The 24,478-nt window shown below is 41.1% G+C and overlaps 1 protein-coding gene across 1 annotated transcript in view; it reads left to right on the forward strand.

Moving 5' to 3' along the window:
• Positions 1-660: 660 nt before the first annotated feature.
• Positions 661-24,478, forward strand: part of cblb (Cbl proto-oncogene B, E3 ubiquitin protein ligase) — a 52,701-nt gene continuing 28,883 nt past the window's right edge. The window contains exons 1-4 of the mRNA XM_044042730.1: positions 661-962; positions 2,397-2,574; positions 3,641-3,891; positions 17,981-18,127. Coding sequence (XP_043898665.1) covers positions 2,407-2,574; positions 3,641-3,891; positions 17,981-18,127 — 566 coding nt within the window. The 5' untranslated portion in view covers positions 661-962; positions 2,397-2,406. The remainder of the gene's footprint in view (positions 963-2,396; positions 2,575-3,640; positions 3,892-17,980; positions 18,128-24,478) is intronic.

Below are 24,478 nucleotides of genomic sequence, written 5' to 3' on the forward strand. Positions count from 1 at the left end.
AGACACTCAACTTAGGGACAAGTTCCACATTGTTATGGAGGTCTATCAAGTTAAAAACAATGTACAGCACATTTTTATATCATTATAAAAGAATAGCAAGCTAAAACAGGTTTATTTTGAAATCATTTGAACGATGGGACTTTCTTTCAGCAGGAGGAGGGCGTTAGTAAAGTGTAGTAAAGGCCGTGACCATCACCAGCGTGGGTCACCACACACCTTATCCTGACACCGGGGCTCATTGTCCTCCTTCAGTGCGTGGAGCTTGACACGGCTGACATCCTCACGGGGAACCAGTGGGCGTCTGCTGGTCACGTCTGTCATTAACTTGGTCGGTTCCTGGAAAATATTGCTTCACACTCCCATTGACCCTCCTACCACTGGAGCAGCTGCGTCAAACTAGCCAGCGAGAACAGGAAAGGACTTTGTGCCTTCAGAGTAAAAGCACTCAACGTAGGACGACTACGTGGAACGGATAACGTACTGAGCAGGTTTATAATAGCGTTATTAAAATTTCATTAGAGAGAAAACACTCGTTAAAAAAGTATGAGTCAAATTTGAAAAGCAATATGATAAATGTATATTGTGGGTAGATTTTTGTTTTATGTTGAAACGTTAAACCGGATGTGGCTTTGTGTGCACAATTTAGCTTTACTGGGGCTGATATCGGCGTAGAAAACACACATACGGCGTAGAGTCAGAGCTGCCAGCTTGGTGTTCACACTTCTGACCAGCTCCTGATTCTCAGCGTGTCCAACATCTGTGGGGACATGGACAGGTCTCTGTGAAGGAGGGACAGGGACAAGGAGGACACTTCAGCGACACTGCGCGCCTCTGGACCCTGTGAGACACTCCTTGGTTTTGTTTTTTTTTCTTCTTTTTCCTCCTCATGTTGATCGCTGGATGTGGATCACAGTGAGCAGGGATCCCAGCAGCAGACTGACACTTTAGTCCCTGGTGCTTTGGTAAGTTTCGCCTCTGGTCGTGGATTCACGTGAGTTCCTGTGTTTAATACACCACAGTAGTCGGTACAGGACTCTGCCCCCAACTGTTACTTGTTCAGGCAGCTGAAAACACTGCTGGATGTTAGTTTTTGTTTTGTTTTGTTCCCCTCCAACACTTTTATGAGAGTAAAACTGGAGCAGAAGTCACACAAAGGACACAGGAACAGATTTTAATGATCTGATATGCATACAGTATAAACCTCAGCATGTGCAGTGTTCAACACATGTGTTAGACTTTATTTAACTTGTGTAAAAACTAAAGTTTTTATTTGTTTGGTAAATAAAAAAGGCAGAAATTAATAAAGCATAACAATCAACCACTGAAACTACTTTTTCTGTTCAGTAATGCAAGTAAATAACTATAATTTGACATCTTAATCCAGTGAATGTGTTTTACTATTTTTTACATTTGAATGTACATGGCTAACATAATAATTATATCCTTGCGTTAAAAATATAATTTCAGTTAAAGAGCTGGTGTATTAACCATGACAGAAACATGAAACTTAATTAATGGCAGCTGTGGCATAAACCTTATATTCAGTAATACAGGGGATAAAAATTATAGATCATTATATTTACTTTAGAGAATATAGAACCAATTTGGTAGCTAAATTCAAAGTGGGGCCCACTTTGAATGTTTAATCGCAAAAATTATAATAAACCATATTGAAGTAAGATGAAGATCAGTCAAAAAACACACAAAGAAAATAGATTTAAAAAGTTATATTAAATAAAATAATAAAATAAAATGTGAGCGTGTCTTCTTGTCCCTGATCAAACGAGTACAACCAGCCATTAGTATAATGTGTGGTCTGCTTATGGTTTCACCACTGAGAGTTGCAACATGAATTTGATCCATGAGGGATGATGAAGATCACAGCATCATGTCAGAGAGGGAGCAGAGCCAGAACAATGAAGCGGCAACCTTTTGTCAGGAGGCGTCCGTTGCCGTCGCGGTGGCAGGATGACGGAGACTGATGAGAACAGTTGGAGTTCAGTGTTGAAACGGGAGCCTCGGAACACCTCAGGCTTCAGTCAAACACACAAAGGCATGTTCAGGTAGCAGCTGAGCAGAAACATCAGGGACCAGCAGGACTAATAACATCGGCATGTGAGGGACTATTTTTGCTAATGAATCACAGAGATGCATCCTCTTCTTCATCGTGTTCTCGCTGGGATCATGTACAAGTATCTGTGAAGATGTGGGAGCCAGAGATTTGGACTTGAGTCATGAGTTTGGCATCAATTTTGTAGGAGCCACAAAAAAGGACAACCATAAGTGATTATTTATTCAAACTGAAAGGAAAAAGAAGTTTCAGGATAATTGTATCATAACAAATGTTTTCCAGTGTATTCAATGCCAGTAATTCCTTTTTTTCCCCCCCCCTTAAGTGTATAGGAAATGGCAACTGCTCTCAGTGGACGGAACCCTGGCGGACGTGGGCCGCAGCGGAGCAAGGGTCGGATTTTGGGCATCATCGACGCCATCCAGGATGCCGTGGGGCCTCCGAAACAAGCGGCTGCTGACCGGCGCACTGTGGAGAAGACGTGGAAGCTCATGGACAAAGTTGTAAGTTTGTTAGTGTGTTAATGCTCGCACGCACGCCTTTCTGCCAGATGGTAGCAGAGGCACATGGGGGGAGGTGGAGCTAAAGCAGAGCGAGCGCATGTGTTCCCCTCCTCGTCTTGTCTAATGGTGTGTTTGATTAATTGGAGCCTCTGTTGTTATGCAGCATGGCTGAGCCATGTTTTTGTCACACTAGAGCAAACTGATTTATTAATCAAATTCACTTCCCCTCAGTAAAAGTACACATGGAGCTCAATGGTGTCTGTTACAGATCTGATTTTGCTGTATTGTTGTGCCAAATGTAGATTCACTCTCTGAGATGTGGTGAACGTGACTAAATGTCCAACCTTGTCTCCCAGAAAATGACTTAGTTGCCACACGACTAATCTGTTTTCGCGATTATATTTGAGAAGCATTGTTGTTGTATTTTCGGAACCAAAATGACTTAACTTATTGCTTGTGGGACTTGTGGCTTCAATGAAATGAGGGTGGTCATAGTGGTTAGTTTTAGGCACAAAAAGCACCTAAGGAAAGGATCAAAAACACACTAGAACAGGGGTGTCAAACATACGGCCCGGGGGCCAGAACCGGCCCGCCAGAGGGTCCAATCCGGCCCACAAGATGAATTTGTTAAAATTTCACACTAACCTAAACATAATGTCAAATGCTCCAGATACCCGTGACTAAATGTTTGTGCCTTTATAGATCCAGTGTGCTGTGTAAATAGTAAATTTAGGCATGATATTGTTGAAATTGCACAATTTCTCAAGAAATTTCATTAAATGTAAAACAAAGGAGAAAAAACAAAGGGGTTCTTGTTGTTCATAGGTTATTATGCTATTATTTTACTATTTTTACTGGTCCGGCCCCCTTGAGATCAAATTGTGCTGTATGTGGGCCCCTGAACAAAAATGAGTTTGACACCCCTGCACTAGAATGTCTTCATAACACTGTGAAAGTCTGCATCAAAACATCTCCTCAGGGTGGGAATGTGAACTTGTGCCATAATCTAAAGGAGAAGATACGATCCTCAGGAAACGCTCATCGCCGGATTTTGTGCGTCTCACAGGTGCGGCTGTGCCAAAACCCCCGACTCCAGCTGAAGAACAGTCCACCGTACATCCTGGATATCTTACCTGACGCCTACCAGCACCTGCGGCTCATACTGGGCAAATACGAGGAGAACCAGAGACTGGCGCAGCTCAGTGACAATGAGTACTTTAAAATCTACATCGACAGCCTTATGAAGAAATCCAAACGGGCCATCCGGCTCTTCAAAGAGGGGAAGGAGAGGATGTATGAGGAGCAGTCACAGGACAGGTAAGGACTTCTCTTTTTACTCGATATAGACTAGTACGTGTACTCATGTTGCACAGAAGTCTAACAGACGTCTTCACCTGTCACCTGATAATGCTGTGAAGCTTTATTTTCACTTTAAAACGCTCACATTTTTGGATCACAGCTGTCTGTCTGTCTGTCTGTCAGATGATCATGGACAGATGCACTTGTTCAGGCAGGATAGATGCCCCGAGGCAGTCTGACAATCTCCCTTCAACCTAGATTAAGATGTTTTCTTGTGATTTTTTTTTTGTCCAATTACTCTGGTGTCTTTTCATGTCTGGATGTCTTTGCAGCACAGGTAGTTGTTGTGGGTGTTCGAGGAGCGATCTTTGCCGAGTAGTTACAGAACTGTACTGTGATTATTCAAAAGTCTTATCTAACGAGCCAAAATGAGTGTAGGCCGTAAAGAGAGTCGGAGGAGGTGCAGAGTTGTTGTTGTCCCTCTCTGGGATCACTTGATCTATATTGCTCTGAAAGGTTATTATTCAATTATTCATCATTAAGAGAGGGGAAAGAAAAGAAAAGAAAAAAAAAATCTTAAAATGGACCATGTGACAGACGTTTAATATATCAGAGTTTTGTTGTTTTAAGCACTAACGCAAGAGCGTTTCCTCACAGTTTTGAGGTCACACCCCGTTCAGGCCACCTAGTTCCAGTTAAAGCTGCGTGCAGGGGATAGATATATACACTGTACTGTAGACGCCGTCGACTCGAGTTGCCACTTCTCTTTTAAAGTGACATAAATCAAACGGATTTTCTCATTTTTCTGCCGGCGACCGCAGTCACTGAGGCAAGACAAGCAATTACAGAAGTGTGCTCACTTAAATCTGGAGATTTTATGTTCTTTTTGTATATATATATATACACATATATATGTCTCCCATGTCTCTCTGTCCTATAGCTCAAATGTATCATCTTTAAAGGCTTGAAACTTACTTCTACAGCATTGATGAAATCCTTTTCTTCTTTTATTTTTAGTCCCACACAATGTTGGAGCCAAAACATACTGTGAGCTCCATATCTTCCACTACATCTTAAACCTTTCACACCTAAGCCTCAAAATGTCCATCTTGTTTTGCTTATTTTAACCAGAAAATGTTCACAAAAGTGTTTTTGCCATTTGTCCAGAATAGCTTTCAACAGCAGATTTTACGTGTTGAAATTTGAACCGTGTGAAACACATTTTAAATAACATTTGTTGGAGTTCAAAAACTGGAAACTACGTAGAGGCGTTTTTCCGACAAAGCCGGCAAAGACGCTGATTTGCCGGCTTCCTGCACCAGTGCGAGTGAAATTACCGTAATAACCAGGTTTTTTTTTTCAGATACGCGTAATTGCAGTGATGCTGTCTGCGATGCGCTCGGTGATGTCAGTGACCCAACTTGAACATCTCTAATTCTGATTTCAGATATTATTACTCATAACTTACTCCCTGACTCAGCCGCGTCATGTTGCTTGAGTTCACATTTTGAGTGTGACGGCTAATAACCTCGATGACAGTGACGATGCTGATCTGTGGCCAGCACTCCTGTCCGTTCCACTCTCCCAGTTTCCTACCTGTGACATTACAAACACATGTTTAAATTCAGTACCTTTTGAATAAGCCCACTGCGGCGGCGGCGGCGGCGATGTGTTCAATACGAGCCTGGCTGACTCAGATTGTGGAGTGAGTGGGAGGCGGAGAGAGAGATGGAGAAGTGAAAGAGAGCAGATTCAGAGGGAGAAGAGAAAGCAGGGACACATTTAGCAGAAAATAAATATTGCAGTGACTCTGGATTATCTGCGTACGGCAGCCGCTGCGGTTGCCTTTTTTTTCCCCATGTATGCTTTATCTCGCCGTGCACTCGACTGAAAATTGAATTCATGTTGAAATGTCACATTGCTGTCACAGCTGCGAGAGAACGCGGTGACATTGCCAGCAAGCGCGGTTGCTATGCTTAGGTCAACTGTGACGTTAAAAGAAAAAGGGGCTTATTTTGGCGATGATGATTGTGAAATGTTCTTTGAGCTGGGAACAGTTTTCCTCTCCTTTAACGTTGACCTCAGGCATTATGATCACTCAGCAGGGCTTATTGACTGCAGCGGCGGATGTGAGGAGAGCGAGACACCGTGTGCAGTCTGGGTTCCACTTAGCAGTAAACTTGTTGTGTGTGTGTGTGTGTGTGTGTTTGTGGATAACTTTTAAGTAAAGGGAGTATAGGCAAATCGATTTGGTGACCAAAACAGACAGAGACGACGTGCTTCTTCTGATAATTAAGGGGTGATTCTCAGGAGATCTCTGTTTGTCATGTGCAGAGCAGAGGGAAAATCCCCCCGGCAACTTAACATCCTGTTATATATTTCCTCTCTGTTTAAACTCTGAAAAAGTCACAGAGCAGAGGTTTTGATCTGTCTATCTGACACCCACTCTTTTCTCTTTTTTCTTCTTCTTCTTTCTCTCTCTGTTTCTCAAACATGATTCTTTTGTGTTGCTTTGAACTTTTATTGTCTCAATCTTTACAGGCCTCAGCCTGGGTCGGCTTCATGTGTCAAATTGTCAACGCCGCTTACAATAAAAGCATTCGTGCAGTAAATAGGAGGGAAGCACGCTCACCTGAGTCTGTATTTGTAATTTAGCAGTTGGGTTGCTGTCCACTTTGATATTTTTATATTTTTTCAGTTTTTTTAACAGAGGTTTTTAGCTAATGCAGAAAAAGATGAGGAGGAAGAAGGAGAAGCAAACCCTGACAGTGCTACAGTCATTTAATATTAGCACAAGCAACAGTGAGCGTAATGACAATAAATTGCCTTTCTCTCTGCAGCCTTTTAGAGGTCTAACCCCAACAGTTTCAATTTTTATGAATAGACTTGGGGCAAAACATTTCTGACATCGTACCACGTCAATTTAGACTCGCACTTGTGAGTTCATACTGTTCCCCCTCACAGCCACTTGCTTTTTCTTTGGAATATTTGACTATTTTTCTGTGTTCCATGTCTGCCACGCTGTACAGCGTTGACTTTCCCCTGCACTGGATGTAATAGAGACTGTGCGGCGGTAAAGATGAGCAGTCAGCACAAAGTACATTCTGACGTGGGAGGATGTGAAGAACCCCCTCAGTGCTTGTTTTTGTTTTTTTGTTTTTTATCAGCAACGCTGCCAGTGAATAAATGTTGTTTTACACACCAGTCATTATCCTCTGACAAACACGCGTGGAAAGGCACACAGTCTCTCTCTCTCTCTTTGAGGAACCAGCAAAGTGATCTCACATCTGGTGTCACATCTGTCCCCAGAGACGCGTGCACAGGCCGCCATATGTGGCTCGCTGCTGGGCCTTTGTTGTGAGCGGCAAGTCTGTTTTCACATGGTTGATTAACTGCGGCGATCGGCCCTCAAATCTTTGCTCAGGGCTGCACTCTGATGTCTGATGTCCATACATCACACCCAACCCCACCCCCCAGTCTCGTTACCCTGTCTCCATTGTCCCAGACACCAAGTCTGACCACCTGATCCCCTCCCACACTCCTTTCTCTTCCATGTTCTGAGCAAGCCACGGATGTGATAGGAATATAAATGAGGAAATTATAAGACAGTTGCAATCAGCTGGTCTGACGGCACAGGAACTTTTCTCTTCCTATTAAAACACTCATGTATTTTTTAAGTTAATTAACGTGACCCTGAAGTCACATAGACTGAAAACAAATTCACCTTTATAGCCTCTTTTGAATGAAGAAAAGACCCAAGAGCCCCTTTCATGTGAGTCTCCAGGTTGTTATACTTAATTAGGCACATTAATCAAGATTCTTTTTTTTTTAATGAAGTCTTTGTGGGTTTTGTTTTTTTTTTCTTTTAGAACAAACGTTTGGCACTGTTACGCTGGCAGTGACAAAATGCCTCCTCTCTGCATTAGTAGAAGAGCAATCAGAGTAGAAGTGGAGTGTCGGGAGGGAGACGTGAGACGGAGGCGCGTGTTGCCAGTTAATGTTCGAGGAAGTGGACATAATTCTGTATTCAGTCAGATTCATAAAAACTGGCCTCAGCAGCGAGACCTGCAGCCACAGCATAAAGTGACATTGACAAACACGGGAGCCGCTGCTTTCATAACTCACGCCGCATTAGGCTGAGCTGAACGTAACGTGGCTCAGAGGCTACTGTACGTCCATACTTTCATTTAAAAACTGCATTTTCAGAGGAAAAACAATCTGCATCCAGATAACTTTCACCTCTGTATCAGACAGGGTATATGTATTGTACATTATGTAAATATCCTGATTACATTTCGGTAATATCTTCGCTTATATTTGATATATTGTTGTTTCTTATTCTTATTTTTAGCATTTTACTGTATATCCTGTTACCATTTTCATATTCTTATTTTTTTCATTGTCTATTCTGCTCTTACTGCTTTGCCTCTTACCCTTTTACTGACGTTACAAGTGGATTATCACAGTCTGGGATCAATAAAGTGTAATCTAATCTAATACTAAAACACTGAAAAACACATATCATGTGACCATGCAGGCACATGAACATGGGGCTGATTCCCTCCTCTGCAGTTGTTTGATTACTTTTAAAGAAAATATTACGAACAAGAACAAAGATCTCTTATGTACGACGGAGTATTAGGGCCAAAGAAAGTTAATCTTTCGGGAATAAACTTGTAATATTAAAAACGTCGTAATATTATGGGAATAAAGTCGTAATATTGTGGGAATAAAGTCCTAATTTTATGAGAATAAAGTCATAATATTGTGAGAATAAAGTCTTAATATCACGAGAATGAAGTCGTAATATTGTTAGAATAAAGTCGTAATATTGTGAGAATAAAGTCTTAATATCACGAAAATGAAGTTGTAACATTACGAGAATAAAGTCATAACATTACGAGAATGAAGTTGCAATATTGTAAAATAAGATTTTAAATTTAAATAATGACACAAAATCTCGTAATATTATTCTCAAACTTTATTCTGAAAAGATTAGATCTGTCGTAGTTATGAGATCAACGACGAGTGGAAACTGAAACCAACTGGGAAGTGGCTGAAAGTAATGGCTTCAGCGTTTTTAAAGGTCTCAGTTTCAGCCTGTCCACACTAAAATATAGCCATGAAGATTTTACGAACGGAAACGTAGCCTTCCGCAGCATCTTTAAAATCTTTTTCTCTAAAATGCCAGACGAGCGCAGATGTGATGGACGTATCTGGAGCAGAAATTGTGCATTTTTAAACAACAGCACGCCTGAATATTTGATGAGCTACACAAAAACAAAATTCCCCAATCAGTCACTTGACGTCAAGTAGAGTAATTACACAATTACAGGCCAATTAGTGAAGTGTTCCCCTTTTTGCAGCACTGTCACACACACAGTGGTTTAATCCGTTCAAGGCTGTGAAGATGCTGGAAATTCACATGATGTATGTACAGTATAATGTTTAAAGCACAACTGACAACAGTGTGACTGCTAACATCTCTGGTGTGTGTGTGTGTGTGTGTGTGTGTGTGTGTGTGTGTGTGTGTGTGTGTGTCTCTTGCTCCTTCCTGTTCCTCGTCCACTGAGCACATGTGAAGTGATTTGCATGGCGTTTTACAGGCGTCCTGACACTGACGGGGGCGACGCCTTCAGCTGCTTCCTAAAGTGATTGTCTCTAAATCAGCTGGATTAAAAGTGCACTTCTTTTGCCAGGAAGTAGTTGCTGCAGATAAAAGACAATCTGACCACTCTTCCTCCCTCCACTCTTTGCTCCCTCCCTCCTCGGCCCATTTACTCACCCGCCCCCATCTGTTTGTGAATAACCCCTGACTCATAGCCCCACTGACATGTTAGAGAAACATGCTCGCTATGTTTGCTATGACGACGATGATGATGATGATGATGATTCTCTAACGGAATTAATTGGGCTGTGAGAATGTAAGAAATGAAGGAAATGTGTTGTAGGAGTCGCAACTAATGATTATTTTTTCCATCGGTCAATCTGATAATTACTAACTCGATCAATCGAGTAATCGTTGGGTCAGCAAAATGTCAGCAAATGTCGATCAGTGTTTGTCAAACTTGGAAACGTTAATGTTTGAATGCTTTCTTTCTTATGTGGAGCAAAGAAGCCAGAAAATAGTCACATTCCAGAAGCTGAAACAGTCATCGACGATCAAAATAGTTGATTAATTTCGTAATCGGAATAATTGTTTCTAGAGACACATAAAAAAAGTAAACTGAGCGGTCCAACAGGTCTAGCAGGTCTTTCTGTTTTTCAGTTCAGATCTGAGGCTTAAAATCTCTTTTAACATTGTAGTTAATTAATTTTTTCATTTGACAATTTTTTGACAGTACATTTTTAACACTGAATTAAGTGGTAAACAATTTTTTTGTTTGTGAACATCCTGTTACCATTACCATTAAGCTACAGGCAGATGGACTGAAGTGTTTGAGTTACTGAGCCGAAAGGACAGGAAGTGTTTCCTGGTGAAGAATCTCACAGCATGTAAACTAGATAGATAGATAGATAGATAGATAGATAGATAGATAGATAGATAGATAGATAGATAGATATTTCAAACACATTTACATCTCCTCACCCCATTCCTATTACACACAACTCAATTTATATGCTACTTTATCCCGTCGCCAAATATTTACATATTTACAGTAGTTTATACAAAGTTCTTAATGTACGTCTGGCTTTAAACACACACTCTCGAATTCTAAAGCAACATGTCTGATTCGTGACGTGGAATGTACTGGTATCAGTTATGTGGAAGGATCCCGCACACGTCCCCACACGCCGGCACGCCTTCTGCGAGTGGTCGTTCTTTTGAAGCGGTGATGTCACGCTTTACCATGGAAGTGAGTGCGATCCGAGATGAGTAAACCTCCTGAAAGTAGTACCATCTGGGTAGGAAGCGGAGCACCAGAGAAGGAAGCCAGAGCCCTTCAGTCAGGAACCAAGAACACGGGGGAGGTGTGTGTGCGTGTGTGAGTGAGCGAGCAAGTGTGTGGTAAGGGTCATTGCTCGGCTTACTCACTCCACTCTGACTCAGGTTTTGTCAGAGTTTGCTGACATAGACTGGAATAGACACAAAGGAATTTTCTATCTCACTTACTTCACAAACTCCCCCTTGACATTTATTTAAACTTTTGTAACCTAATACAGGATTACAAACACAACCGTTAATCATCTCTCTCTGAATGTGTGTAGCTTATTTGATCGCATCAATCTAACCAGCACTGACCTGTCTCTGTGTGTGTGTGCGTGTGTGTGTGTGTGTTCTTCTTTGTGTAGGTGTAAAGTGTTAGCAATTGGCAGTCGTCTAAATAAAAAGAGATCAAGAGGCTGAATAACAACAACAAGTTGTGCACCGCAGCAGAGGACATAAACATTATCGTATATTAACTATGTCAGTGATTGTAAAAATGTAAAAAATAACATAACTATGTAATATCTTTTTTCTACTACTTAAACACACTTTTATTGCGACAATCTCATTCCCCTTTAAGAGTCCGAGAGGAGGAGTCTGTGATTTCCACCTCATTGATCCAGCTTTTTACCAAAATGTCATCATAATTATTGGGTCATAAAAACCCCCATTTTGTCATTTTAACACTTATTGCTCACCCTTGGTAAACCTTGGTATTAATAATACACAATATGATTTTTTTGACCCCAGACTTTCTCTTCCCGCCTCCCGTGAACCTTTTGATTGATGCTCAGTTGTTTTTCTCTTTGTTTGTAAATGAATTGCCTTTAAGAGCTCATCCTCCGCCTCTCAGTCTTAATGGACAGTGTTCCGTTGCTCTTCAGCGGCAAATAATTTGCCTCAATAATTGATGCTGATAATAACAGTGCTTTGAAACAATTAAATCAGCGATGAACGCTGACTGAGCGACCGTCCCCTCCCATCTTTCTGCTTATGATCTCCACCCCCCTCCCCTCCCCTCCACAACACACACGCCCTCTTCATCCATTGCAGCTGCAGCAGCAGTAGTAGCAGCAGCAGCAGCATGTGGAGGATCAAATATACATCTCATTGCTCGGATAGTCCCCTTATGAAGCACTACAGTCCCTCATACTCCGTGTGTGTGTGTGTGGAGGGCAGAAACACAAAACAGATTATAGATATATGTATAACTGACCCTGACCTTGGCAGAAATATCGTATAATCATTATCTCCTTTTTTGCTCCCCCATATGAGAGAAATGTTGCAGAATAAAGTTGGTTTGTGTCAGTGACACAAGTCGCGATTACAGTGGATCATAAAACTAGATGTGGGGATCTGTATATGTGTCATAAGAGTTTGGGATTTTTCATTAGTTTTACTTTTAGCAAGATTCAAAAAGGTCATAAAAAAGTATTGTGTCATAAAAAGCCAACAAAAGATGACATTTTTTAACTCTTCGAGCCGTGTGAGCACCCTTGGTAAATTGTTGCGGTAATAAGACACAACAATAAGACATTTCTGCTACAATTTGAAACACACAATCAGTTTCAGTTAATGATCAGATTAGTTTTTTGTTTTTATTTCAGTGAAGGTTTGTTTTTCTATTTTACTTTTCATAATTTTCTTTGTTTTTCAAATACAGGAAAATGTAATAAATTCAACTGAAACTGAAAGGTTTATTTGGCTCTTCTATGACACATGGATCACCAGTAATTAACCGTCGGCGCTGTCATTTCCCACTTGCAGTGGCCCAAATGTTTAAGGGAAGTTCACATCCTCACCGTTACCAAACAGCTTGTGACAGCGCTATTGTTCAGGTGACAGGAAACCAGTAGAAATAGAGATGGTGAAGCGGTTGAGCAGCGCGACTGCAGGTGTCACCACAACAACGGTGTGACGCCGCGTCGGCCACTGCGAGCATGTCTGTGCTGGAAGAGAGTTTCGCTTTTGTGTTCAGTTAGTTTCAAATATAAGGTGTTTCTTCCACAGAAACCTCTTCTGCCTCCATTTAGACGCTCGTCTGTTGATTACGTGCAGAGAGCAGCTATCGAAGGATTATCTCGAACAATTGTGGGTTAGTCAGCCAACAGCTTCTGGCTACCATGCTCTCACACTCTGAAAGTACATTAGTGCTAATGAATGGGCTGGCTGTCCCGGGGGGGCGCGCGTCAAACGAGCCAAATTGCACAATCAGGCCAGTGGCAGAGAGCATGGCCAGGACACAGGAGGGCGACTAACTAACCAAATGTTACTGCACAGAACTTGGACACACAATCACACAATGTCCTTATGATACAGCGATCAAAGAGAAAATTCTATGCACCAATAATGTCAATACAGCTCAAGTCTCTCTCCTTGACAGTATTCAGTGGGTGAACCCTCTTCCATGAAGGGGCTGAAAAATTGAGATGGCATTGTGCGCGCATCTGCAGCCTCTCCCTCTGCATCCCAATTGAGAGTTTTTTTGGCTGGCCCTTGGTTGATTAGAGGCCTAATGGTGACTGGAAGAGCATGAAATTACTGAGACGAGCTGGCTTTGTTGGTGCTGGCACACACACACACACACACACACACACACACAGCAGAACAGTTGAGTGTGTGCTACCACCACCACGAGGCACAGGAGAGTGATTGTCACTGATTTCACCTTAACCTTTTGTCCCCCCCCTCCCGTCTTCACTTCATTCCACACGCTGTAAAACCCTGTGGGTCATTTGATGCCTCCCTCAGTTTCCAGTTTGCGGTGAAATCCATCTGCCGTCTGTTGTATTTTCAGTCAAAAATTACAGTGATGGAGTTGTGCGATTGCCAGCTAGCTACGCTGCTGTGTGCACAGCATGCAAACCTGTGCGTGAATGCTCCGGGACAGAGAGATTACAGAATCTGCCGTAGTGTAAATAATTTGACACCAGCAAATCTGAGATTGATCCGACGTTTTGAGTCGCCGAACACATCGCCTGTGATAAATAAATCATCCCTGCCTCTCTAACTGAGTAACTGCCATCGAGATGTATTAAAGAGAGACCAGTACAGAATACTATACTGCATTCAGCTCGTTCAGCGTGAGTCAGCAGTCCTGTGTATGTGAAAGACAGTTCATCTGGTGGGTGCAGTCAGATTTCCCATATTTTTTGAAAGACTTTTATTTTGGAGTGCTTGATTCAAATTCTGTAGCTCCTCCTCTGCATCCTGTAAGTTCCTTGACACTTTTTTTTCTCTTTAAGCTAAAACCACCTAACGCAGTCTCAAGGGTCGTGTGTTGGACAACCAAATTACAAGTGTCAAAACCACATTGCTTGGCTACACGTCTAGTCTACACATATATATATATTTCACCTGTCTGTGGCACTTTTGCCTGAAATGAGGAAATAAGAGATGACACCCATTTTCTGGCTGTGACTGTCCTCAAAAAACAAAAAAAAAGTCATGCTTTTTACTCATGGTGTCAGCAATGTGTCATAACATTAAAATACCCCAACGTGTCCTCAGAACAGCACAGAAATGTCAAAGCATTAAAACACAGCACGATCATGGTTTTCCATAATAGCGTGAACATTCTTCTAATTCATCCACACGAAACCCCTCAAAATGCCTCTAAATGCTGCAGTGCATACACCAGGCCTGTATGTGGCACTGTAGCGCTGCTATAGACATACACCAATGCTGGAAAAGAAGACTTCGAGCATGTGCATAAGACATGTGCACGGAAGCAGACACATTGAGGAAGAGCCAGGATGACAAAGGAAAGAACATAAAAGTTATCGTAGTGAACAGACCACAACAATCTCCGAACACAAGAAGAGGAAGACAACGATGAAGAAGAGGCCAGGGCGAGAGAAAAGTGGGATTATAATATTGTGTTCTCAAAGTAGCATTTTGGATGTCCAAACAAAAACGCAAGGGTGGCGTTTTAAGATTCAAAAAATACCATTTCAGTGGATTCACCTAGTCTAATTTTCGTGTGGACAGCCCCTAACCCTCATGAACATAAAATTAGATAGAAATAAGAACTTTTAAATCACTAAATCATGTCAACAAAGTGACCAAATATCATTGTAAGATATAGTTACGGTTGAAATCGTACCTACAATCAATAATCTGTATTAACAAAGAGTAATTGTTGATTCTGTAACAGCTTTAACAGATTTCTATTGACATGGTTAAAAAAACACGATGAAAACACACCAGTGTCATCAACCTAAACACCGACAAATTTGGAATACTGGAATCGCGTGTCATGTTATAATAAACTGTTTTGTGCAGGTTAGAGGGCAAAATTGAAGTTGCAATTATGCACACTCTCTCTCTCTCTTCACACACAAACCTGTACAGACTCACATACACACATCCACACAGGTTGTTATCAGCACCACACAGCCTGTGTGCGTTCTTTGTCCCACACACTCACACCTTGGACAAAGTCACCTCGTAGAAATATGTGTGTGTGTGTGTGTGCTGCACTGGAATGTACCAGAGCTTTATAAAGTCTAATCTCAGGGGGAGCTGGAGACAAATCCCCTTCCCAGTGGACAGGGAGAGACGAATCACCCACATTTAACAAAAAAAAAGTCCAACTCTACTTCCTTCAGGATTTAGGGAAACTGCAAACCTATTTGTGTCTGCTGGGCTTAAGCTCCATGGCCCATATCTAAGCCATTTCACCACTAATCCCACAACGCTCTTTCAAATACCTCATCATAGTCTGACTTCTGTGAAACACATTTGACTTCTCAGGTTGCCCCAATCTCGCCATTAGCTTTCACCATGGCGGTGGAAGCGATCATCAGAGCTTCCAAGTGAGTTGTAGGAGGAGAACCACCACAGACTGGACAACAGCTGCCTTCAACTCATGCCTACATGGATGACACGACCACTCTGACCTCAACCATGGTTCAACCATCCAAGTGACTGTTGGAAAAGCTTCAGGCCAACATCACATGGAGCATGGATTATACTGAAACCCAGCAAATCCAGGAGCATATCGATCATCCAAGGAAAACTGGCAAATCAGAGATTCTACATCAATGAAAGACCCATCGTATTGGCGTCAGAGCAACCGGTCAAGAGCAGATTCAGCAGGGAAGAAGTATTTGGGACATGGAAGGAAGCCAGATCAGCTTCATCATCAGAGCTGTCTATGGTGTTCTTCCCACACAAAAAGTCTGAGCCAGTGGGTAGAAGAAGATCCGCTCTCAAACCCCAAACACTAACAGCTGCTGAACCAGTCTGTCTCAAGGCTGCTACACCTGGAGATCCAAGTCATGTCTTACGACAACTGGTGATGATTTTTGGAGTCGGAAGAATGTCCTCCTTAAACACCATCCCATTTATGAGAGAAGGACAACATCTGATGAAACCACCTCCAAGAGTACAAGCAACTCATGGAAAATATACAAGTTGATTTAGAACAGAAAGTTGTCTTCCCACCGGAGATCCTTAGAACTAATTTCAAGCCGGATCTAGCCATGTCATCACCATCAAAGCAGGTCCTTAACATCATCGAGTTCATGTACCATGGGAGGCTGCAGTGGGTGAAGCACACGCGCGCAAATGTCTGAGATACATGGACATAGCCACTGAGGCGGTAACAATGTGGCTGACACACACACAGATGCTTTCTGTAGACTTTGGGTGCAGAAGATTTATAGCCTCCTTAACAGCCAGGCTCCTCAAGATAATGGGTGTTTGAGGACAGGCGTTCCGACAGGCTGTCAGGTCACTGTCAGAAGCTGCGGAAGGTAACACCGACCTGCTCTAGATTTAGAGGAAGGACTTCAGCTGAGCCACAAAATGTCCGAATGGAAGGGTAAAAGCAGAGGGCGGTCTGGGACGCCAGGTGTCACCGTTGAGCTCTCTAGAGATGACATGGGCCAATCAATGAAACACCAATGAAGGAGGGTGCCTACCTGATGAACCTAATGAAGTAATTACCCCTCAATAAACAAGACGCCAGTGCTGATTCTTGGGATTCCACGATCAAGTCTTATGAGCTCAACTCAGTTGAGAGAATTCATCTCTGTAATTATTTCTTTCTCGGTGGCAGCGCTCAGCTTTGTTTTTTCATGCAATTTAAATGCAAATTAGCATTGGCCCATTGCATAGAGGGATTGGAGATGAAATAAAAAAATCCCAGATAACTTTACAACTTATTAACTGTATCACCAAATATATAAATGTTTGACTCACACAGTGGTGTCAAAGTAAAATATTAGACAGCTTGTACCATTGCAAGTTAAATGTTTCTTAATGGTTGGTAATCTTTCACAGATGAAAACCTAGTTGCCATGATGTTAGATTAGACATTGTCGAAAATAAATGCAATGCCAGTTAGTATTCTTTTTTCTTTTTTCTTTTTCCACATTATAGCAGCATAGAAATGGGACAATTTAGGGTCACCAATTGCTTTGTTTTTGGACTATGAGTCTACATTTATACTTTTATATTTATATTTATACTTAAGTTTGTGTTTCTGTCTCCTACAACTGACTCGTAGAACCCCCACAAGATTTCCAATGTGCCTGGACTGTCTGTTTAAGCACAAATGGCAATAAAAACCTTGAACCTTGAACCTATGAGGAAGACTTTGAACCCAGGGGAAACACACACACACACACACACACACAGAAGTGAACATGCAAACTACTGTTATATTGAAATATATAAATTCAAAATGAAATAAGAAAATATTCAAATTTCAATCATTTATTAGATTACATACGTACATTCATTTGAAAAAAACTCTGTTAGTAATAAATATAAAGTATTGATCCATACTTAATACATGCAATATTTTTCATAAAAAGAATGTGTGTAGTGTATTAAATAAACACTGCAATAAACAATAAATATTCACAGTAAAATAACATTTTATTCATTGTCTATCACTTTATCCTCCATATGAGCCAATTGACCAATGACCAATACTCCCAGTATGGATGACCATACATTTTACATTTTATAAATTCCATCTTAAATTGTCTCTGTACACTAAAGTACTTTGCGACTCAAAGTACCTGAAAGTATCAGGAACATCTGTGTCCATGTTCAACAAAATGTACAAAAATAATAGGACCAGAATTGTGAAGGTCAAATTATTTCCATATGGCGTCCGTCAAGTATTCGAGGTCATAACAGATTGTGTTGTCTTCTTCTCCACAGGAGGAATCTGACCAAGCTGTCGCTGATCTTCAGTCACATGCTGGCTGAAATCAAAGCCATCTTCCCTGGAGGACAGTTCCAGGGAGACACGTTCAGGATCACCAAGGCTGATGCCGCTGACTTCTGGAGGAGATTTTTTGGAGACAAGTAAGCTTCACATGATTTCTGCTTTTTTTTTTTTTCCTTTGGCTGCTCTGAGTTGCTTCTTATATACATTTGTGCGAGGTTAAGATTGCGCTCTGTGATAAGATGCACTCAGGATCTGGAAATGTCAGTGTGTGTGGACGTTTCCTGTTTCTGATCCTAAGGATATGATCTATTTCCTGATGGCTGAGACACATGTATGCTATTTCTCAGTGTAATGACATGAGGGAGAGGTTTTGTTTATTGACAACAAAAGGGCAGAGAACAAAAATCAAAAGTAAATGCTTTAAAATCCCCATCTATGTTTTCAAAGTTCGTTATTTCCTTTTTTGCCATATAACCTTTTATAAAGACGAAACACTGGCTCATTTTTAGGTCTGCTCCCATCATATCTACGGATTTTTATTGTCGGTTCCATGAGTCAAAACTCAACGTGGGAAGATTGCTTTTTAAGTTTGCCGCTCCCTGTGACTGGAACACTCACACAAAATGAGCTAAAACTGACAGCGCTGTTTTCACGGAACACTTTTAAATGGCTACTGAAGGACTTTGGAGGCACTAACGTCTGTCTGCAGATGTTTTTGGCTGGTTTTAATGTCACCACATCTGCATTTGTTAAGTACTTGAATCTATTTGCAGTCCATTTAATGAGGTGGAAGTAGATAAAAGTATTATCTTGGTTAAATAAAGCTTTAATAATAGTAGTATTAATATTGTAATGTAACTGCCTGCCTCCTACACATCTCTGACACATTTCCCTAAATGCTCTCCAGGAAGCAGATGCAACGGACGCGAACAAAATAGACATATGATAGATTCCGATTCACTACAACAAAAACAAAATATATCAGATTTAAGAAGGCCCCAAATCATTTTTATTGTCTCCAAAAGTTTACAGTCTTTCAATTTAAAAAAAAAGAAGATGTAAATCTATTTAATGTTGAGGGAAATATGTTTGAGCAATGGAATGGAAAGTGTCACTAGATGAGATGTATACATAAACATGTGGTTACTTCTCCGTCATGCATTTATCTATGTTTGAGTCTGTGTGGACGTGACTGTGTACGCGTTTGGCAGTGAAAAGTGCATACGTGTGCTCATACACTAAATCTAGTGTGTATATGCATTTCTTTCTTTTTTGTCAACAAGGACATTGACTTTCCCATCACGCACGTAGAGGAATTGGCTTTTCTGTTCTTTCCTCTGGTGAGTCATGTTCAACGTCACACCCACAGCACAGTGGGGCGGAAGTAAGAAGAACAGCACACAAGAGAAGAAAGCACCCTGGTGCCCACTGACAAAATGTGACACTGGTTGTATTTTTATATGAAGGAGAAATTAGGTTTCATTCAGGTAATGAAACCTAATTTCTCAGGTAAAAATAATAATTATATATATATATATATATATATATATATATATATATATATATATATATATATGTATATATATATATAAAACCTGCATCTATTGCAGTCGTTTGAATTCTGATTTTATCTGTTGGTAGTGCAGATGAAAGCCACATTTTAGGGACTGTTATTGTTCATTTGTTTTTCTTATACAAATGAAAAGTATGGGAGAGTACATGCAAAACATGTTTTGAGAGAAATAAAAAAGAATAAAATGGCATGAATTCTGAATTAAAAAGTCGGAATTCTGAGAAAAGAGCCAGAGTTTCTTTCCGACTTTAATCTCAGAATTCAGGTTTTCTGACTTTAATCTTAAGAATTCTAGCTTTCTGACTTTTTTTTTCAGAAGTTTGACTTCCTCTTTTTTCAGAATTCTGACTTCAATATCAGAATTTTGAATTTAATCTCAGAATTCATGCAGTTTTTTTTGTTTTTTTTACTTTCTTTCAAAACATTTTTTTTACATGTGTCTCTAATACTTGTCCGTCTAAACTCAAACCCAAATGATGAAAAACAGTAGCTAAACTAACTGAACTAAAATTGTTTTATTGAAAATAATTTTATCCTTTTAAGGTATACTATTTGCTTTTTGTTCCTGGAATCAATATTGTATACATAATATAAGTAGTTTATGAGCACTTTGTCTAACAATATGCTAAATAATACAAAAATGTTACCTTATAAAACAACATAAATAAATAAGAGACTACAATGACGCACATTGTGGGTCAACAACAGCAGTGCCAATCAGGATGTGTTTCTATGTAGACAAAGAATCTAAAATAAAAATAAAAACAGTATCCCTATACATATTCATGTTAAATTAATTTAAATATGGTCCGTGAGATGTCTGACCTGAAAGTGACGAGGTGAAATATAATGAGCAGTGTAAAGTCTGTTCGGACGACAATTGGAAGTGACAAGTACAACAATTAAATGACGGATGCGCAACCAATTAGAGAATAATGGAAGAGTGGAGGTGGGAGAGCAGGTTGTTAACAGCTGAGATATTTATCGGGACACCTGCTTCTGCAGAGAAGCTCTTACTGTTTTCCGGCTGCTGGAGAGGGGTTTTATGGATCTCAGTGTTTCTTGCCTGAGGGAGGAAGTTGAAAGAGCTTGTGTTGTGGGCTGCATGGCTCTGCTCGCTGCTTGGCCCGGGCGGTGGAGTGCAGTTTGATGATTAATCGTCTCAGTAGAGCGAATGAGTCTGCTTTCAAATGTCCTGCTGTTTGCTGCACTACACCAGACTGTGATGAATGTTGTGAGGATGCACTTGAGGATAACACTGTAAAAGTGTGGCAGGTTCAGCTTCTTGCTGCCGATGATGGGCTTTGGTGATGATGCATTTATTACTCTTGGAGATGATCCAGTCGGGGAACTTGTAACTGTGGTGCTGTTGATTGTGAGTTTGAAGAAAACATTTTGCACTATTGCACTATTGCCTTTGCAGCAAGAAACCCCTGATTTTGCTATGTGAGTTCTCAAGGATTCCCGGGGGCTAATGGTGCCTTCAGACCCTTATTATAACAGTAATTACATACAAATGAGCTGTTTTATAATTGTTTTATTTTCAATGTAACCAAATCAAAGCTCTCTCTCTCTCTCTCTCTCTCAGCCTCCCTGTGTCTGCTTGTATTTTTGAAACTTTTTGGAGTCTGTGGAGCTTCTAGACACACTGTGTTTTAATAAACAAAGTATTTGTACTTTGTTACATTACAACACTGGGTGAATGTGCGTATCTGTCTGTCACAGATGTGTTGCGCAAACCCTGGACTCAACTTTTTAGCAGCCGAGCTAACGGGGATGACTTCTGTGCCAGTCTCTCCCTGGCCATAAATAATACATTATAAAACTGAAGCTGCGGGTACAAGATCTGACAGTGGGCTCATTTTTAGTTCAGGGGCCACATAGAGCACAGTTTGATCTCAAGTGGGCCGGACCAGTCACATAATAGCATGTAAACAAGAAGAACTCATTTAATGAAGTCTCTTTTTACAATACAAATTATGAACAAGCTCAAATGTATTGAAAATATACACAAGGTCAAAATATCCTCACAAAGATAGATTTGTACGTTTTTTTGAACCACACAAAGATACAAATACAAGTATACACAGTTGTGTTTGACTAGAGTGTGTCTCATTTATATACACAACTGAGACACGCTTATAACCTCTGCTCTGTCTGTGTTTGGACAGTTGTGTGTTAGCGCCGTATTACGTTCATGACATGATTTTATTGACATTGTTCTGCTTTTTTTGCCTAAGCTTTATAGACCGTTTAGGACCCATGAGCTGTAGCTTACTGATAAAAAATAAGAGCACAGGAACTTTAGGTTGTACCACAAATCAATCCATCCATCCATCTTATCCTTTGAGGGCATCTTGCTGTGAGACGGCAGTGCCGACCAATTCACCGTTATGTCACCCTCAATTTGATTTAAGAGCATCTGGCCCACAATTACTCAGTAAAGAGCCATTTTACAGTTTAGATGTGGTTGGAACACCTGAACTAACACATAAAATGACCTAAAATCACAGGGAGTAACACAAAATGCTGAAAAATAACACCAAAATCCCAAAATGGTAGCTGCCATAACCTTAGGAAGTACAGTGGGTGTATACTATGTCTTTAATTTCCATCTTAAAGCACATCATTACTTCAGTTTATAGAATGCACAACCTGCTATTTATAGGTGGTTGGGAAAAGAATAAATTAGCACATGTATGATACTTTAAGTGCATGACATTTTCTTTTTTTGGGGGGGTTAATTTTTAAATCTAAACAAAGACAAAAATTTCCACTAGAGACAAATATGTTGCGTCTGTTCAAATGGCTCAGTGGTGATCTATTGTGTCCACAGCCCGATCAATTGTCAATCAATGACTGTTATGGAGTGTAGTTTCCTGTGGAAACAGAGAAAGGATGTGTGCAGGTTTATCAGGAGACCTGCACCCTGTGTGAACCTGCCCGAGGAGCTAAATGAAAAGGCGCTCCCTCCTTGTAAATTACCAAACAGCCAAGGTCGTACAGTGTCGTTCAGTCACAGATGTCCGCGACTCAGCAGAGCCACTCTCACTAAACAGGCTTACTACATTATTAATGCCATGTATGTAAAAAACGTCTCTATATAAAAATGGGCGTAGTTTTAAAGCTGCACTGTGTAACATTGAATATATTACCCATAAGTATGTTTGTATAAGTGCATAATTGTTTAGAATAATCATCTCATCTTTTGCTGCCGTGTTGCCATAGCAGCAACCCTGTGTGTGTGTTACACATTTTTGAAGCGGAAGCTTACTTTGCAAAACATAAACAAGACTCTGCCCAAGTAAACCAGATGTGTAAACCAATCCAATTCCCGCTTAATCCTGGAAATGAATGTGTTTTTCACCAGTGGGGATGTGTTTGAATGGCATCCACTCCCAGGTCAAATGACTCTGCAATGCACATTTCATCTCCCATCAGCACGAGTGGGAACGAGAGACTCAAGGGAACGCGCTAATTTGCTCTTTGTCGGCTCTATTTTTGCCAGAGACGCAGCACAATGCGACAACGCACTCACCTCTTCATGTGTCTCACCTCATCATGTGTCTCACCTCTTCATGTGTCTGATCTCTTCATGTGTCTCACCTCATCATGTGTCCGACCTCTTCATGTGTGTCTGACCTCTTCATGTGTCTCACCTCATCATGTGTCTGACCTCTTCATGTGTCTCACCTCACTCAGTGTCTCTTCATGTGTCTCACCTCATCGTGACTCACCTCATCATGACTCACCTCATCATGTGTCTCACCTCTGCATGTGTCTCATCTCATCATGGGTCTCACCTCATCATTTTCTCACCTGATCATGTGTCGCACCTCACATGCTTGTCTCACCTCTTCATGTGTCTCACCTCATCATGTGTCTGACCTCTTCATGTGTCTCACCTCATCATGTTTCTCACCTCTTCATGTGTCTCACCTCATCATGTGTCTGACCTCATCGTGTGTCTCACCTCATCATGTGTCTCACCTCTTTGTGTGTCTCACCTCTGTGTGTCTCATCTCTCATCATGTGTCTCATCATGTGTCTGACCTCTTCATGTGTCTGACCCTCTTGTGACTCATCTCATGTGTGTCTCACCTCATCATGTGTCTCACCTCATCGTGTGTCTCACCTCTTTGTGTGTCTCACCTCTTCATGTGTTTCACCTCTTCATGTCTCACCTCATCATGTGTCTCACCTCTTTGTGTGTCTCACCTCATCATGTGTATCACCTCTTCATTTTTCTCACCTGATCATGTGTCTCTCCTCATCGTATGTCTCACCTCTTCATGTGTGTCACCTCATCATGAGTCTCACCTCTTCATGTGTCTCACCTCATCAAGTGTCTCTTTGTGTGTCTCACCTCATCATGTGTATCACCTCTTCATTTTCTCACCTGATCATGTGTCTCACCCCATCGTGTGTCTCACCTCATCGTGTGTCTCACCTCATCATGAGTCTCACCTCATCGTGTCTCACCTCATCGTGTCTCACTCATCATGAGTCTCACCTTGTGTCTCACCTGATCGTGTGTCTCACCTGATCATGTGTCTCACCTCTGTGTGTCTCACCTCTTCATGTGTCTCACCTCATCATGTGTCCCAATACAAATATGGACACTGTCACTGTATTGCTCGGTTCAAACTGTAAGGAATAACCAGCTTCTTCTTGAAGTGCAACTTACACATGCTACTTAAGCGTAATGTATGATTCTCAGTCTGTGTGTGTGTTCCAGTAAAGTGCTGTCAGACACAGCAGTGGTTATGTGAGGCTAATGTGTACAGGCAAGTGAATATTAGAGTGGTCAGCGATGAACTGAAGCAGAAAGTGGTGTTCCCATCAGCGCTGACTTGCTTTCTTTTTTTTTTATAGCCTTGATTATCATCACCAGGCATTCTGCTTAACTCCGAGA

This window comes from Solea senegalensis, linkage group LG13, assembly GCF_019176455.1.
Source record: "Solea senegalensis isolate Sse05_10M linkage group LG13, IFAPA_SoseM_1, whole genome shotgun sequence".
NCBI lineage: Eukaryota > Metazoa > Chordata > Actinopteri > Pleuronectiformes > Soleidae > Solea > Solea senegalensis.